Raw genomic sequence first — 16,252 nt, 5'->3', positions numbered from 1 at the left:
CTTCCACAACTTGGCCTGGATATGTGTATGGAAAATCATTGCTGGAGACTGCTTGAGTATGATTGCTGCATGTCCCATGATGGAGGCAGGGCTGTCTTTAGCATATGCAGCGCCAGGGTGCAAAGATCTGCCCAGCGCCACTATCTTGCTGCTGCCGCCACCACCACCTCCCGAGTAGTAATAAATGCTACTTTCACGAAGGGAAGACAGGGGGTATGTGGCTGAGGAAGGGAGGTGCTGCCTTCATGCAAGGGAGATAGGTGTGTGGCTGAGGAAGGGGGACCCTACATTCAGGCAGGAGAGACTGGGGTTGTGGGGTGAGAGGGGGGTAGATGCTGCCTTCACGCAGGGGAGCCTGGGGGCAAAGGGGAGGCCAACGTGCCGAGCGCCCAGGGCGGTGCTGCACTGCTCCTCCCGGCGTCACGCGTGGGCAAAACAGGGCTGGCGCCATTGCCATTGTTCCACGAGCTCCGCTTTCGGGGGCAGCAGGGGCTTCTCAGAGGGAGATCAGGGCCCGAGGAGTGCGCAGGACAGGTAGCGGCCTCAGCAGGCTGCTCCAGCGGCCTGGGAAGTCAGCCTAGGTGAAGAAAATGAGCCTTGCCTTGCCTTCACCCCGTCCCCTGCCCACAGCTCCCACTGCTGCCGCCGCCGCTAGCGCCCTTGACCAAGCCCATCCCCAGCCATAGCGCTGCTCTTCGGCAGGGAGGCGCCTGGGCAGCTTCAGCAGCAAGCGCTGGTCGCCCACCTGGCACCCCCAGAATTTGGAGCCAGGTTGCCCTGCACCCCTTGCATCCCCAGGTAAAGACAGCCCTGGATGGAGGACAGAATTAGGCAGGCCTTTTATTGGTTTGTATCCCTCCTAATTAGCAAAATGCCCAACTAATAGCAACAGCAAATGAAATGGCAACACTGTGCCTGGACGGTATCGCTTTATGATGAAAGTTGGAGCTGCATGCTTATATGTTTTATTATGAAACCTTTCCCCTCCTCATCCTTTTAAAATCATGAGTCCGGGGACAGGGACTATGTTTATGCTTGTCCTCAATGTGCTGCTTTCAGTCTAGATTAATTCTAGATCCTGTTGTCTACAAGGGTGTGTGTCGTTACCAGTGGCGTAGCGTGGGGGCTGCAGGGGGGGCCGGCCGCACCGGGCGCAACATCTGGGGGTTAGGGTTAGGGGGCACAAATCCACGGGTTAGGGGGCACAAATTACTTGCCTTGCCCCGGGTGCTGACAACCCACGCTACGCCACTGGTCATTACTTGATACACATTTGAAAACCCTTCTCTTGATTAGGTTATTCTTCCCTGCATGTGCCTCAGGTGAGAGAGGAGCCAACTTGAATAAAATATTAGGGGGACCCAAGTAAGCTCTGGCCTGCATATTCAATTGCATGACGTGATGCACACAGACACTATTTGAATGGCAATGCCATCAACTTTGGGAGTCCCAAAAATTTTATTTGGGGGGCCTGAGGACCCCTCGGCCCCTATGAGTTGGCTCCTATGTCAAGTGAACTAAGGAGGAAGTGGTGGTGGCAACTTTGTTGTACACCTACTCACAACATAATTGGGCAGTTGTGGATATGCTCCCCATTGCTAGGACTATTTTCAAAGGGGCACCATTATTGGCAATGAACTTTTATTTTCAGAATGAAACCAGTTTCTTTCCAGGGGCAAGAAAATATGCCATAGAACTAGACTGTTGGTGTGTGGGCTACGCAAAAAAACCAAATCTGGAGTCTTCACTGATGCTGAAATAAAATGTCATGTGTTTGCATCCAGAGACTGACATTATTTTATTTTTTTGCAGGTTTGTATGTTTGTGTGCATGCATGAGTAAGAGGTTTTCGTCTTACCCCTTTCCCTCCCCTACATAAAATTCTTTATATTTTGACATTCGGTTTGTTGGCTATTAAAGCACAGTTCTATGGAAATTCCCACTACAGTCTTCTCCATGTACTTAAGACGGCACAGTTGTTAGTAGGTTTTTTCCAGATTCTTTTTGCCATGTATGTGCAGCACGAAGAAAGTTTCACACAGTCAGTTCACTGCCTCGCAATTGTTTCTATGCAGAACAATTCATACTGGCATCCATATGCCTGCCCCACTGTGATAAATATAGTGGTCCAAATAACGCTTAAGTTCAGCCTCCCCATTACGGCCCCTATAAATGACTGGTTTATTTGAGCATTCAACCTGATTTGCTTGTACACAGTTTGTGCAGAGGTTAGATTATAGCCAGTTCTTTATTGAGCTTTGCACAACCAAAATTAGCTGAAGGCAAGACCATGGAAACAGGCAGCAATGCAAACGAAAAGACAATAATCCCAGTAATAAATACAGAAAGATTTTAATCAGTACAACAAGGAAAAACAACACAGGCTTGCTGTCATGGGGATCAATGAAGTAGGTCTTATTAATGCAGAAGGATGCAGGATGAGGGAATATGTTGTCCAAAATCATCATTGTTTGGGGTCTTGCTTTGGATAATCACCCCAGTCTAAACAGTTGTGGCATGAGATCTTCACTCCCTTACACAGCAGGGCCTGTAGACTGGCATCATTACCCACAGTGGTCAAATGGGACAGACTAGGACTTTACTTGCTCCCCAGGTGAGTAAGCATTCTGTGGCAGATGCCTTGCAGCACTCGGGGAACAAACCATCACTTGCAATTAAGAATAGATGAATCTTATCCATTTCAGTTTCTCATTCACCCCCACCCCCCCCCAAATCTTCAGTTCAGTTCTCCATATTTCCACAGTAAGTTTGCATTATTGTTTTTTTAACATGAAAACCCACCAGCATTTTAGTGAGGATTTATCCTAATACACCCATTTGTGTATACAAATTTTATATGAAGCAACTTCCCCCTTTATTATGCCTATTTGCATTTTATTTTCACTGATATATGCATTTCTATGCACATTATGCCCTAATATATGCATTTATGTACCCTGGAGAACTGGACTGCAAAATTCATAGAACCATGGATTTTGAAGGTTGGTTGTGTTTCTGTTCAAAGAAAGTGCATACAGTATTAGATAGGTTTGGCTTTTAATGTGAATTGAATCTAATCAATACCCTAACCCTACCATTGCAATAAGAAGTTAGCGAGCAGGTTAGGGGAGGAAGAGGTGGTACAGAATGCACCTCCAACTCCTTCTCTGTGTCAAGCATACAATTGGCCTGCCAGAGGAAAGAACACACATTTCCTTTACAGCCAGAATAGAAATGCCGTGGGTTGCTGAAAGAGGGAGCTCCCTCTCTCTCTTCTCTGCCAGCCTCTAGAAAGGTAAAGAATACAGCTCTGCAGGCTAATAAATTTTGTGGGCTTATTTTCAAGGCAGTCTTAAAACAATTAGGTTGTATCCAACTAAGGTCTATTCAGAGTAGGTCCATGGAAATGAATGAACCTAACATGTCTAGTAACTTCAACGGAGCTACCCTGATTAGAACTAGTACTGGATACACCCCATTGTTATTTTATGAAGGAGTGTCTGCTTGCACCCAAGCATTGCTAAACATTGCAGAGGCCATTCATCCCGATGTCACTATCTTAATGGTATTAATAATTTACATGCATGTAATTTTATTAATTTTAAAAACTGCTGGTTTTATTCTGATAAATGTTATGCCTACTCCATTTTAAAGTTTGCTTTTTCTGATGAATATTTTACATTGTTTTTATGAAAACAGCCTATGGTGTTTTTTGTGGATTAAGCAGCAAATAAATATATAAAATAAATGCGTAAAAATAGGCATCTTGCAACTTGCTGTTCTTCCTCCAGTGCTTTTTTCTGAAGTCTGCTAACTGGAAGGGGTTTGCCTTTGTGGGAGCTTCACACAACAGCCAACTCAGGCTGTTGTGTTTTGACTTCAGGAACAAAGTTTATTCATGATGGAATCTGATTTTAAGATAATCCAAGGCCCAGTTTAATTCACCTGCTGCCCAAGCAGGAGTGGGGAACCAGTGGCCTCCCAGTTGTTACTGGACTCCAACTCCCACCATCCTTCAACATGGGCCATGCTGGCTGGTTCTGTTGGGAGTTGTAGTTCAGCACCACCTGGAGGGCAATGTGTTTTGGTGAGTTTAGGCTTTGAGCTGTGGAAGAACAGACTCTTCCACAACTACCCCACCCAGTTTAATGAAGGTGCAAGCTTTTTCCTTGAGCTGTCTCTCTTTCCTCATCTGCTATGCCATCAACAAAGCCAGCAGCTGTATCAGAACTGGTCTCTGTTCTCCACCATGGGGCTGTTGTGGTGATATGAAGGATTCTATCTGCAAGGCAAAGCAAATTCTTCTGCATAACCAAAATGGCATGGCATGATTCAAGGTTAACTGGTGCATTGAAGCGCAGCTGTAAGCAAGGAGTCCACATTCTGGACAGACTGGGTTTGAAGGCAGTCTCTGGAGGCATTTGGGGAGACGGGCACGCATGCGCAGAGAAGATCAGTCGGATCCTGGCCTTCAGTTGGTAACACAGTACTTCCAGAAACAAGCTGGCAAAGAAAAGTAAAGGGGGGGCAGGGAGGAAGAAGTCACCACAATTAATGGCAAGAAACACTGCTCTTATTTTGGGATGCACTAATTTGTCTATGAACCGCAAATTGACCTAAAGAAGTGGGTATGTGGTTGAAAGCCTGTGGTTAAAATTAAACAGCACAGGCCAAATACATAGCACCAGCAAAAGGAAAGGTAAAGGACCCCTGACAGTTAAGTCCAGTTGCGAACGACTCTGGGGTTGCGGCACTCAACTCACTCTATAGGCCGAGGGAGCTGCCATTTGTCCACAGACAGCAGTCCATGTGGCCAGCATGACTAAGCTGCTTCTGGCAAAACTAGAGCAGCAAACGGAAACGCTGCTTATCTTCCCACCAGAGTGGTACCTATTTATCTACTTGCACTTTGACGTGCTTTCAAACTATTAGGTTGGCAGGAGCTGGGACCGAGAAATGGGCACTCACCCCTTCAGGGGGATTCGAACCACTGACCTTCAAATCGGCAAGCCCTAGGCTCAGTGGTTTAGACCACAGCGCCACCCACATCCCAGCACCAGCAAAACACTTCACTAACTGCTCACTTCATGTGACCGTATTCATACAAAAATGTGTGCTGAGTTGTGGGGTTGGGGATGGTTGGTATCACGGCCTCAGTATGGGGAGTGGCTTTAGCCTTTTGTTAGGGATGGGCAGAGCTGTCAGTCTCAGTTTATCTCATTTTTCTAGACTCCGCATTTCCATAACAGTAGGGTTTTTTTTAAAACAGAAACTCCTCATGTAAATTTATCAGTACAGTGGTACCCCAGGTTACATACGCTTCAGGTTGCATACGCTTCAGGATACAGACTCTGCTAAACCAGAAATGGTACCTCGGGTTAAGAACTTTGCTTCAGGATGATAACAGAAATCGTGCTCCGGCAGCACAGTGGCAGCAGGAGGCCCCATTAGCTAAAGTGGTGCTTCAGGTTAAGAACAGTTTCAGGTTAAGAACGGACCTCCGGAATGAATTAAGTACTTAACCCGAGGTACCACTGTATTTTAGTGCGAATTTCTTTTAATATACACATTTTTGCATGCAGTTTTTGCCTTTCACACTTTCTGCAATGTGGTCTTCCATAATGTAATTGTATTATTATTCATTATTTTCACCAATCTACTCATCTGATGCACATTTTATCCTAACGTATGCATTTTTGTATACATTACTTGGCTGGGAAACTGCCCTACAATATTCATATAGGTATGAATGTCTTCCCTGTCCCTAGCCTTTGCCCCAGTCCAGATCCCTCCCACCCCTCAATCTGCTATTTGTTTTTTGTTTTATTTTTAAAATCACTATTGTGTAAATAATATTCATCTTGTTTCCCCCTATGCATTTAGTCAGGGGTGGGCCATGTGGTGTTATTTAGATGTTTCTGGGTTCTTGCATTGTTTCAGAAAGAGCAAACTAGGTTAACCAATACAAATGCATGCATGCAGAAACAGAAAAAGTAAAATGAAGCTACCATAGGGAGGAAAACTTGAAAGCAATTTATAATTTTTACTGTATTTTGTATATACTTATATCAATATTTTTTTCATTTTTTTAAAAAAAACAATTTAATAAATTTGTTGTTGTTGTTGTTATCAGATTCACAAATTTAATAAATTTGTTGTTGTTGTTATCAGTGCTTTTTTCTTAAAAAATGTTTAGGGGTACTCTCATTTTCCTACTTATATTGAAATACTGCCCCTCAATGAGGCCACACTTAGATTCACAAAATATTTGGGGGTATACGTACCCCTGCATCCCCCCAGAAAAAAGGACTGGTTATTATTATTAAAAGAGCAAATTAGGTAGATTCACCTTTAAATGAAAACTGAATTGAAATTCTTCTCCAACCCTATTTGAGAATTCTATGAGGCCTCTGGCCAGGAACCTTACACCTGTACATGACCCAGAATTCTACCACCTGCATATTTTAGAAAGCAGTTCAAGTTCTCCTTTCAACCACGTTACTGAGATCCAGAGGCGCCTCACCTCTCTTGCTCGGCTTCTGAGGAGACTGGTCTGCTTTGACAAAGGCCTGGCTGCGGAACTTGTCTGCTGCTGCCAGCTTCCACAGAATGGCTTTGATATCCTCTACCTGAAAATTGAAGATGGAGAAATCAGTCCACTGGTAGTCCATGTCAGGTTTGCGTGTATTCATTCATAAGACTGTTCTAATTCTGTGCCACATAATATTGCAATTCTCCCCTCAAATCTGCCTGGGAAGTTCATATTTACACATGTGTTTTTAAACCCATTTTCTCTCAAAATACACATTTCTACGTTTCATCCTCTGACATGCATTTTTATACTACCAATCAGATGTCAGTGATATAGAAAGGCGTGTCAGAAAAGGGAGGAAAAGACACACTTAAGAACTGTAGAAAAAAAACAATCTGATTCTCTGGGTTAGGGATGGGCAAATCTGTCAATTTTGATTTCTTGATATTACTTGTTACGCCAATTATAATTTCAGTTCCCCACATTTTCACATTAGTTTGTGATTTTTTTAAAGTCCTCATGAAAATTAATCAACACGTTACAGACAAGTTCTGTTAATATACACATTTTTATATGCGATTTTGCAAAGCCTTCCCCCCCATAGAATGTGGTTTTGTATGTTATTTTCACAATATATGCATTTTAATGCACATTTTATCCTGGTATCTGCACTTCTGTACACATTATTTGATTGGGAAAATGCATTGCAAAATTCAGAGGTGTGCATATTGCAAAGAATGGCTGTGTTTTGGTTTCCATGTCATTTTGGGAACTGAATTCTCTAAATGCACTGAATGAATGCCATTCACATGTGGATACTCTATTAAAAACATGAAGGTTTGGGAGTTCCAGAGAAAAGAGCTAGTGTGGATGGATACAGGCTTTGGAAGCTGAAAAGGTAAATGGGTGATAGTACAGGCAACATCTAGCAGCATAGAAGCTGATTTATACTAAGTTAGGCCATTGGTCCATTTAGTTTAGTACTGTTTGCACTGACTGGCAGTGCAACTCCAAGGCTTCAAGACGGGAGCTTTCCCTAGTCCCATGTGGAGGGACTGGGGATTTAACCTGGACCTTTTGCATGCAAAGCATCACATTTGCTGAGGGTAGAGATGTTATACGTATACAAGAGTGTCCTACATTAATCTGTGAAAAGTTGGGAGGGCATGTCTTTGACACTCACCAGGTTATTGGCACTGTCATCTTGCAGTGACTCCTTGACTCCTGCAATGACAGAATACATCTGGAAACGGCCCCACAAACAGTCAGAAAGAAACTGAGCTTTTGCCGCGCAGTTATTTTTCAAGCGGGAAAAAAGGAAGAAAGTGGAGGCAGGCAATGCCAGTTGGTAATTTGGAAAGCAAAATGAAGAAAATGTCAAGCACACTCTATTGTTGGAAGCAACTTTTTAAGGAGGAACTAATCTCAGTCTGAAACCGAGAACTGTAATGAGCATCATTTGCTGAGAAGGACAAATGAACACGTTCTGGACATCACAAACAATGAAGGGGCAGGACCTATCTGGTCTGACAGTTAATGCCCCAGGTAACCAAGATAAGCACTGGAATCTATAATTCTATGATTCTATGATGCATCCATTCTTTCTGAACAAATCCTAACTGGATATGTATTCTGTGAGTTATTTATGGCTGCAGCTCTTATGCTAGTCAGCAAACAGCGGAAGGAATGGAATGTGACCTTATACCATCCAGATAAACACTGCAAAGAACTGAACAATGGAAGACAGTAATTAACTCTCCCAGGTTTGGAACAACAATGTATATGAAGGACTACACATGTGAAATGGGTTACTTATTTATAAGATGCAACGTAGGTGCTTTTTGTAAGGTGAAAAAAGCAGCCAGCTGGAATAATGGTTTAACTTCAAGTGAAGGGTATCAACAGGACTCCAAATAAGAAACCATGAGGCAATGTGTGGAAACGATGATGGTCATGCGTTTGGAACAGGAGCTGGAAACTTGATTTTAAGAAACTGTATTAAATTTAATTAATTTGGTTTGATTTGTAATAATTTGGAAAATTAATAAAAATAATTTTGAGATAGCAAAAAAAGAAAAGAAAAAAGAATTAAGGAAGCATCCTACTAGCCTAATTCCAGTATTGGAATTAGGCTATTGGATCAATATCATTGATATTGATACGATGCAGAGCTGATGGGGAGGAAGAGTACAGTAAAAGAGGGGATTTTAAGGTTTTTTTTAGACCAGTTGATTATTTAGCATTCATGCAGATACATTTGTGCAGAGGTTATATGACGATGCCAGCTAGCGGATGTGATCCTGCACTTTCCATTACCATTTTCTGTCATTTTTCTTATTGGACTCCCTGTGGTTAGAAAAGTGATGGGATGATTGCACTAGAAAAGTGTGGGATGTTAACTACATTTTGTGTGAATGAACAGCCCATCAGGAAGTGCCCCCAAATCATGTACCCACACTAACCGTTCCATTGTCTACTTTTCTGGACCTGATTAATTCCTTCTTCCAGGGCAGAGTGAGCTGCATTCAGATTCCGGGATGGACGAAGTCCAAAAGAAGCTGCATCATCAGGTATGAATCCAACAGCGTTATCCACCAAGTTAAAATCCGTAGGTACAAAATCTGGACAGAACATTTTAAAAAATGTGTGCTTGTAACTTTCCCACTATGGGACGCAGGACAGATACACCAGAAGTTCCTTAATCTGGTGCTCTCCAGAAAGACTACAACTCCCATCATCCCTGACCATTGGAGTACAACCACTGGACTTTTGGACTACAACTCCCATTGACCATGTTAAGAAGACTGAAGAGAGTTAGAGCCTGATAACTTATGGAAGGCACCAGATAAGGGAAGGCCAAGATGGGCCTTGGTCTGATCTAGCAATGCTCTGCTTATATTGACATGCATTTGTAGCCTAGCGTGAAACCATCACAACAGCACTGACCAACTTCCACCCCAAATCATAATCAAGCTTGTTTCTTACCTTGCATGGCCTCAATGTCTGGGTAAACAGGATAGGCCACTACGCAGCAGATAGATGAAAGTGCTACCATGACATACGCCAGAAGCTGGAACTGCATCTTCATTGTCCTCCTTTGCAGCTTGGCCAAACTGTGAGGATCTCGCAGCGGCCTGCGTGCTTGGACCCTCCTTTATATCCTCTCCACCCATCTATCTCTGCAGGATCAATATGTTATTATTTTGCAAGAGATTCTCATCATCCCAGTCATCCATCTATCTCAGTGACAGTTTGTCATCCTAATGCACCACCATCCTTTTACACTTCCATTCTATCGTCGCTTGAACAGGTAGCCCTTAACAAATGTTTGGACTAGATCAGACAGTTCATTACTGTTTGGTTTGGCTGGGAGAACCTGGGGTAGAAATGAGATGTCGTGACGTCAACAACTCTCTGAAGTTAACAATGAGTTTGGCCTGGACTGAATGGAATGGACAGAAAAATAGATGGTACCATTTTATTTTATTTTTTGTTATATGCAAAATGCAAACCAGCATTTCCGCTTCACAGGATGTTACTGTGTAAAGATTACCCACTTCCCCTGCCTTATGAAAAGCCCTGCAGAGGTGGACGCTTCTTGGTAGCAAATGCCACCTCCGTGATGATGCATTTCCTTTGCTTCCTGCCAAAGTTTTGCTGGAGTCAAGAGTCCATCCAAGCTGAAAAGCACAGTCTCATAAGCGCAGGGATGGGAAACCCTTTTCAGCCTGAGGGCTGCACTTCCTTCTGGGCAAGTTTCTGGGAGCCACGTGCCAGAGGCAAAAGGAGGTGGAGCAACTTAAAAAAATTACCTTTGTATAGTATAGCCTTACATGGCTCAGGACTGCAACACCTTAAGCATTGCCTCTCCCCATACGAACCAACCCAGACCCTGTGCTTGTCATCTGAGGCCCTTCTCTATGTCCTCCATCCCACAGAGATTCAGAGGGTGGCAACAAGAGAACGGGCCTTTTCTGTGGTGGCCTCCCAATTGTGGAACGCTCACTGCAGAGAGGCTCACCTGGAGCCTTCATTACATGTCTTTAGGCACCAGGCAAAAACATTCCTCTATACCCAGGCCTATGACTATTTATTATTATTATTATTATTATTATTATTATTATTATTATTATTATTATTATTATCTGACTGGGCAGCTCCCCCCCAAAAATAGTAAAAATGCAATACAGCATCCCACACTAAAATCTTCCTTGAACAGGGCTGCCTTCAGATGTCTTCTAAAAATGACATAGCTGTTTACAGTGCTTTTTTTCTGGGGGGGACTCAGGGGTACACATACCCCTAAACATTTTGTGAATCTTTGTACTTTACTGTAATTATTTTTCCTGATTTGAATATAAAATGGTATTTTCTTGAGTCAAAATGAGAGTACCCCTAAGCATTTTTAAAAGAAAAAAAGCACTGGCTGTTTATCTTTTTGACATCTGATGGGAGGGTGTTCCACTGGGCAGGCACCACTACTGAAAAGGCCCTCTCTCTGGTTCCCTGTAACCTCACCTCTTGCAATGAGGGAACCACCAGAAGACCCTCTGAGCTGGACGATATGGGTGGAGCGCCTCCTTCAGGTATACAGGGTTGGAGCCGTTTAGGGCCTGTAAAAGGGGGGGGGGATGGAGGACTGTTATTATGATGTCTATTTTTTTTATTAGGCTGTCTGTCAGTATGCTTTTTGCTATTATATGTTTTTATCATTGACATTCCATAATGTATCTTAATTATGTATCTTTTGGTATATAAATTGAATTACATATATATAATTATATACCCATCGTTCAGACACTGAGGTCCTTCTGACAATTCCCTCCCTGCAAGAAGTGAGGTTACAGGGAACCAGGCAAAGGGCCTTTTTGGTGGTGGTGCCCACCCTGTGGAATGCCCTCCCATCTGATGGCAAGGAAATAAACAGCTATCTGACTTTTAGAAGACATTCTGAAGGCAGTCCTGTTTTGGGAAGTTTTTAATGTTTGAAGTTTTATTCTGTTTTTAGTCTTCAGTTGGGAGCTGCCCAGAGTGGCTGGTGAAACCCAGGCAGATGGGCGGGGTATAGATAATAAAATGATTATGATTATGATTATAGTAGCCTCTGCACACACTTAAATACTTACTATCCTCCTGTCAGGCAAACAAAACTCAGTATCATAGGAACATGTAAAGCTGTCTTATACAAGGTCAGATTACGTGTGAGGGATGAATGAATGACTAATAGAAAGATATGCAAATACTCTGCAAGCATATCAGAATGGATGCTGATTGTCATGCAACCGCCCCGCAAACAAATCACGGCAAATGCTCAAGGGAGTTCAGATGCAATCTCCGCACAAGTTTTAGGCAAGCAAATCAGAATGGATGTGCAATAAACTGGTGATTGCTATGCTAGGAACAGACACCAAAGCTCCAACAGCATTCCGTTTCCAGCAGCCTCTGCCACTTTCTGCTATTGTGTTTCTTGCTGGCTCCACAACTGAGCCATTATCATGTGGCTCTTCCGGCTGCTGGAAACGGAAAAAACAGTCTGCATGCATCAGCTGCTTACAAAACTCGTTTTTCACCCCTAACCTTGACAGATTCATTTTCCCTTCCGCAGCACATCCCGTGAGAGGGATGAGAGAAGACAGATGAGTCAGAACAGTCATCCATCTTGGCCTGGAGTGCCCGTCATTGCTTTAGGCAGCTTGTCCTAACTACATCTATTCCTGTCCTGTATTTAATTTGCTTCTATTTACTGGCTGTCTGTTGCCATCAGATGAAAAATTATTGACGTGATCCTACCACTCTGGCTGGCTCAAGGCAATAGGAGGGTATCAAAGGAGCTCCGAAAGCTTCATAAGAGTAGCTTCTGTTTATGATGATTTATATAGGACTCCCACATCCAGGCACACTTTTTTTATTTATTATGCGTTTATGATTATATGTGCTCTTGATGGTACTGGGGTCGTTATACGTGATTCTGCTTTCAATACTGTTTGTGCCTGCAGAAACTTCGATGTGGATATACTGCTTTGTTTTCGATCAGCCCATATCCTGTAGCTTCCTGCGGAAACCCTGTAACTTTTTATACCGCAGGTGTTCCAATTTATTTCTTGTTCTGCTTTCATTGCGCTTTAGAATAACTTGTGACTGGTCCAATATAAATCCACCAGCAATGCACTATTCTTGCATCAATGGCATGTTGCAGGAAATTACACCTGCAAATACACACACCAATTTGGACCACAGAAATTCAGTTAGGCTTTTCATGCGAACCTACCTAATTCACACTTTCTGAAATGATTGCTGTTGTTGTTGTTTAGTCGTTTAGTCCTGTCCGGCTCTTCGTGACCCCATGGACCAGAGCACACCAGGCACTCCTATCTTCCACTGCCTCCCGCAGTTTGGTCAAACTTATGTTAGTAGCTTCGAGAACACTGTCTAACCATCTCGTCCTCTGTCGTCCCCTTCTCCTTGTGCCCTCAATCCTTCCCAACATCAGGGTCTTTTCCAGGGAGTCATCTCTTCTCATGAGGTGGCCAAAGTATTGGAGCCTCAGCTTCATGATCTGTCCTTCCAGTGAACACTCAGGGCTGATTTCCTTAAGAATGGATAGGTTTGATCTTCTTGCAGCCATGGGACTCTCAAGAGTCTCTTCCAACACCATAATTCAAAAGCATCAATTATTTGATTGTGATCAGCCTTCTTTATGGTCTGAAATTATATGTGAACCCAATCACAACCAACCTTCTAAATTTGTACTTATCTAATTTTTACAATGCAGTTCTGCAACCAAATAATGTGTAGATTGGGGTAAGTGTGCATTTAAAAAAATCATAATTAGGGTTGCCATATTTCAAAAAGTGAAAATCCGAACGCAACGGTTGTTGAGCTTTTTTTTTTTTTTTGCCCAAAGTTTTTGAAACTATTTTTAAGGATTTTTGACAAAATCTAGTCTTCAGATGCCCAGACACACTGATTCCAACTGCCATATTCCAGCTATGTCAATGAAATATGGCAGCCTTTCCATGTATCCATGAGAATAATATAAAATGTATTACATGGGGGAGGGGAAATTGCTTGCAAAATGGTGTACTCAACGGGAGAAATTTGCAGTGAAATGCTGACAAATTTCATGAGGACTTGATCCAAAAATGTAGAATACTAAACTTAAGGCTGGGGAAATGAACAACGGGGAGAAACTGCAATTTATGCACCCACCCATCCCTCCCTACTGCTGTATGGAATGCCCTCCCTAAAAAGGTCAACTGAGAGACCTCCTTACACTCAAGATGCCGGGTAAATGCATTTGTGTTTTATTTATTTATTTATTTTATAAAATTTATACACTGCTTGACTGTAAAAAACAACAACATAAAACTCAAAGTGTTTTACAAAAATTTTAAGCAATTGAAATCAAGAAAAACATCACAACCCTACTTTAAAACATACAAAAGTTAATACACTAAAACAGATTAAAATCACCTCTGCTTTCTAAGCTTCTGGGTAGGCTTGTCTAAAAAATAATTTATTTATTTTTAGCAGGCTCTGAAAAGACCACAGAGAAGGCTCCTGCTTGATGTTAATAGGAAGGGAGTTCTAAAGTGCATGTGCTGCCGTACTAAACAATCAAATTCTTACAAATGCAGAATGGGTATTATGTGCCAGCTTTAGTCGTGCCAATTCCACCTATAGAACTGGTTGAGTGGTAAACTGATCCCAAGTTGTCAATGGCTTTATAGGCTAATAGCAACACCCTGAACTTGACCCCATTGAAAATCAGTAACCTGTGCAGAGCACAGGTGTTATAATCTGACAAGGCGTCCTGTTGTTTGCTGCATTCTGCACTAACTGCAACTTCCAGACCAAATGTGACGGAAGACCAACATAGAGCTCATTGCAGTAATCCAGTCATGAAACAACCAGTTTCTCCAGCCCTTTAGGACCTGCTCCTGTAAATATTTTTTCTATTACCATTGGCTGTTTCTGCTTCAGTTTGTGATTTTAATTTCCTGTATTCATTTCTATGCTCTACTACAACTACTACTTTTAAATTAGACATTCATTTTTTTCCCTATTCAGTTAGCTGCCCTGGGAACATCAGTGTACCTATGTTGAAGGTGTGGGAAATATAAAAATACATAAATTAAGACATGTTCCAAGCATATATTTCCCTTCCATTGCTCTGGCTGAGTTGAAGCTATCTAAGGCCATGACGCCCACCAAGATAAACAAGCATCGTTTGCTTAAACAAAGCCACAGATCAGCCAAAGAGTAGTGAATAACCTTGTTTACTCTGCCCAGCCTGAGAGAGTAAACAAGATCAGACTACCTGGGCAGATAATCTGAACTGGGAAAAGGCGGCTCCCTCCCTATGGTACCATTACATACCCTCCAACATTTCTCCGATGAAAATAGGGGCGTCCTATTCACCATCATCATCAACAACAATAACTTATGTCCAGCTCATCTGACTGGGTTGCCCCAGCCACTCTGGGCGGCTTCCAACATATACAAAAATATTTTTAAAAAACATTAAGCATTCTAAAAAAATCTTCCCTATACTGGGGTGCCTTAAGATGCCTTATAAAGGTTGTATAGTTACTTATCTCCTTGGGCTGGGGGTTGCATAATTCCATACCCTCTGATGAAAATAGGGACATCCTAAGAAAAAGCAGGACATTTTGGGATCAAATCAGAAACCGAAACAGCTTCTGTAAATCCAGGACTGTCCCTGGAAAACAGGGATGTTTGGAGGGTCTGCCATTACGACGCCTAAAAGGTGCTGCTGGCATAAAATCTCGTGCCACGCCTGGTAGCTCCTCAGACTCCCATCATGTTGTGGGAGGAGAAAAATAATGGGAAGGTGTTTTGCTGTTATCATTATACAGTGGTACCTCGGGTTACAAATGCTTTGGGTTACAAACACTTCGGGTTACAAACTCCGCTAACCCAGAAGTAGTACCTCGGATTGCGAACTTTGCTCCAGGATGAGAATGGAAATCGTGCACCAGCGGGAGGCCCCATTAGCGAAAGCGTGCCTCAGATTAAGAACGGTTTCGGGTTAAGAACAGACTTCCGGAACGAATTAAGTTCATAACCCAAGGCACCACTGCATGTTGAATCAGAAGACTCAAAGGGTCAATGATGAGTAGGGATGGGGAAGAAATTTGACCCAGTTTCTTATTTAAAGGCAAATTTACCTAATCTGCACTTTTTAAAAGCAATATAAGAACTGAAACCCAGGCGTCCTTCAAAATCCTCACTATTCTCAATGTTGTAATGTTGTCTGTCCAACTAAAGCCTTTGTAAAGGCATTTGACTGAACTCTGGAAAACGAATGATAGATGAGGTGGGCCTTGGCCTAGTCAAGGGAGGCTTAGTTTTCTTTCACTGAATATCAGTCGATGAGGAGAGTGTTGTGCAAGCAAGGCCTGAGCACACAACACTCTCCTCAGTGAGCGGCATAGTGCCTCTGATATTTGGAATAATGTAGCCAACCGGCATATATTTACAAAGGGTCTGCTTTAATAATATTAGTTTCAACAATATTTGCATATTGTTTAAATGTTTCAATAAGGTATGTTCGTTGTTCTTGCATGCAGGGCCGCTGAATAAGTGTGTTCAAAATGCATTGGACAAATATTGTAGCCACTTTATGTCTGTGCATCCTTGAGATTTAATTCCCCCACTCCCATCATTATCGATGCCTTCAGGCCAAGGACGGCAGAG

The 16,252-nt window shown here is 42.6% G+C and overlaps 1 protein-coding gene across 1 annotated transcript; it reads right to left on the bottom strand.

Annotated features, from left to right (window-relative positions):
- Positions 1 to 2,336: 2,336 nt before the first annotated feature.
- LOC309361702 (uncharacterized protein) lies at positions 2,337 to 10,568 on the bottom strand. The gene is made up of 5 exons (XM_081896791.1): positions 9,518 to 10,568; positions 8,995 to 9,153; positions 7,716 to 7,756; positions 6,524 to 6,629; positions 2,337 to 4,503 (listed from the first exon to the last, which is right to left on the bottom strand). The coding sequence occupies exons 1-5, from the start codon at positions 9,618 to 9,620 to the stop codon at positions 4,472 to 4,474; spliced, it is 441 nt and encodes a 146-aa protein (XP_081752917.1). The 5' UTR covers positions 9,621 to 10,568; the 3' UTR covers positions 2,337 to 4,471.
- Positions 10,569 to 16,252: the final 5,684 nt, after the last annotated feature.

Source organism: Podarcis melisellensis (assembly GCF_964234715.1).
Source record: "Podarcis melisellensis genome assembly, chromosome: Z".
Taxonomy (NCBI): domain Eukaryota; kingdom Metazoa; phylum Chordata; class Lepidosauria; order Squamata; family Lacertidae; genus Podarcis; species Podarcis melisellensis.
The sequence above is the reverse complement of the archived record's forward strand: the minus strand, read 5'-3'. Positions and strand labels throughout refer to the sequence as shown.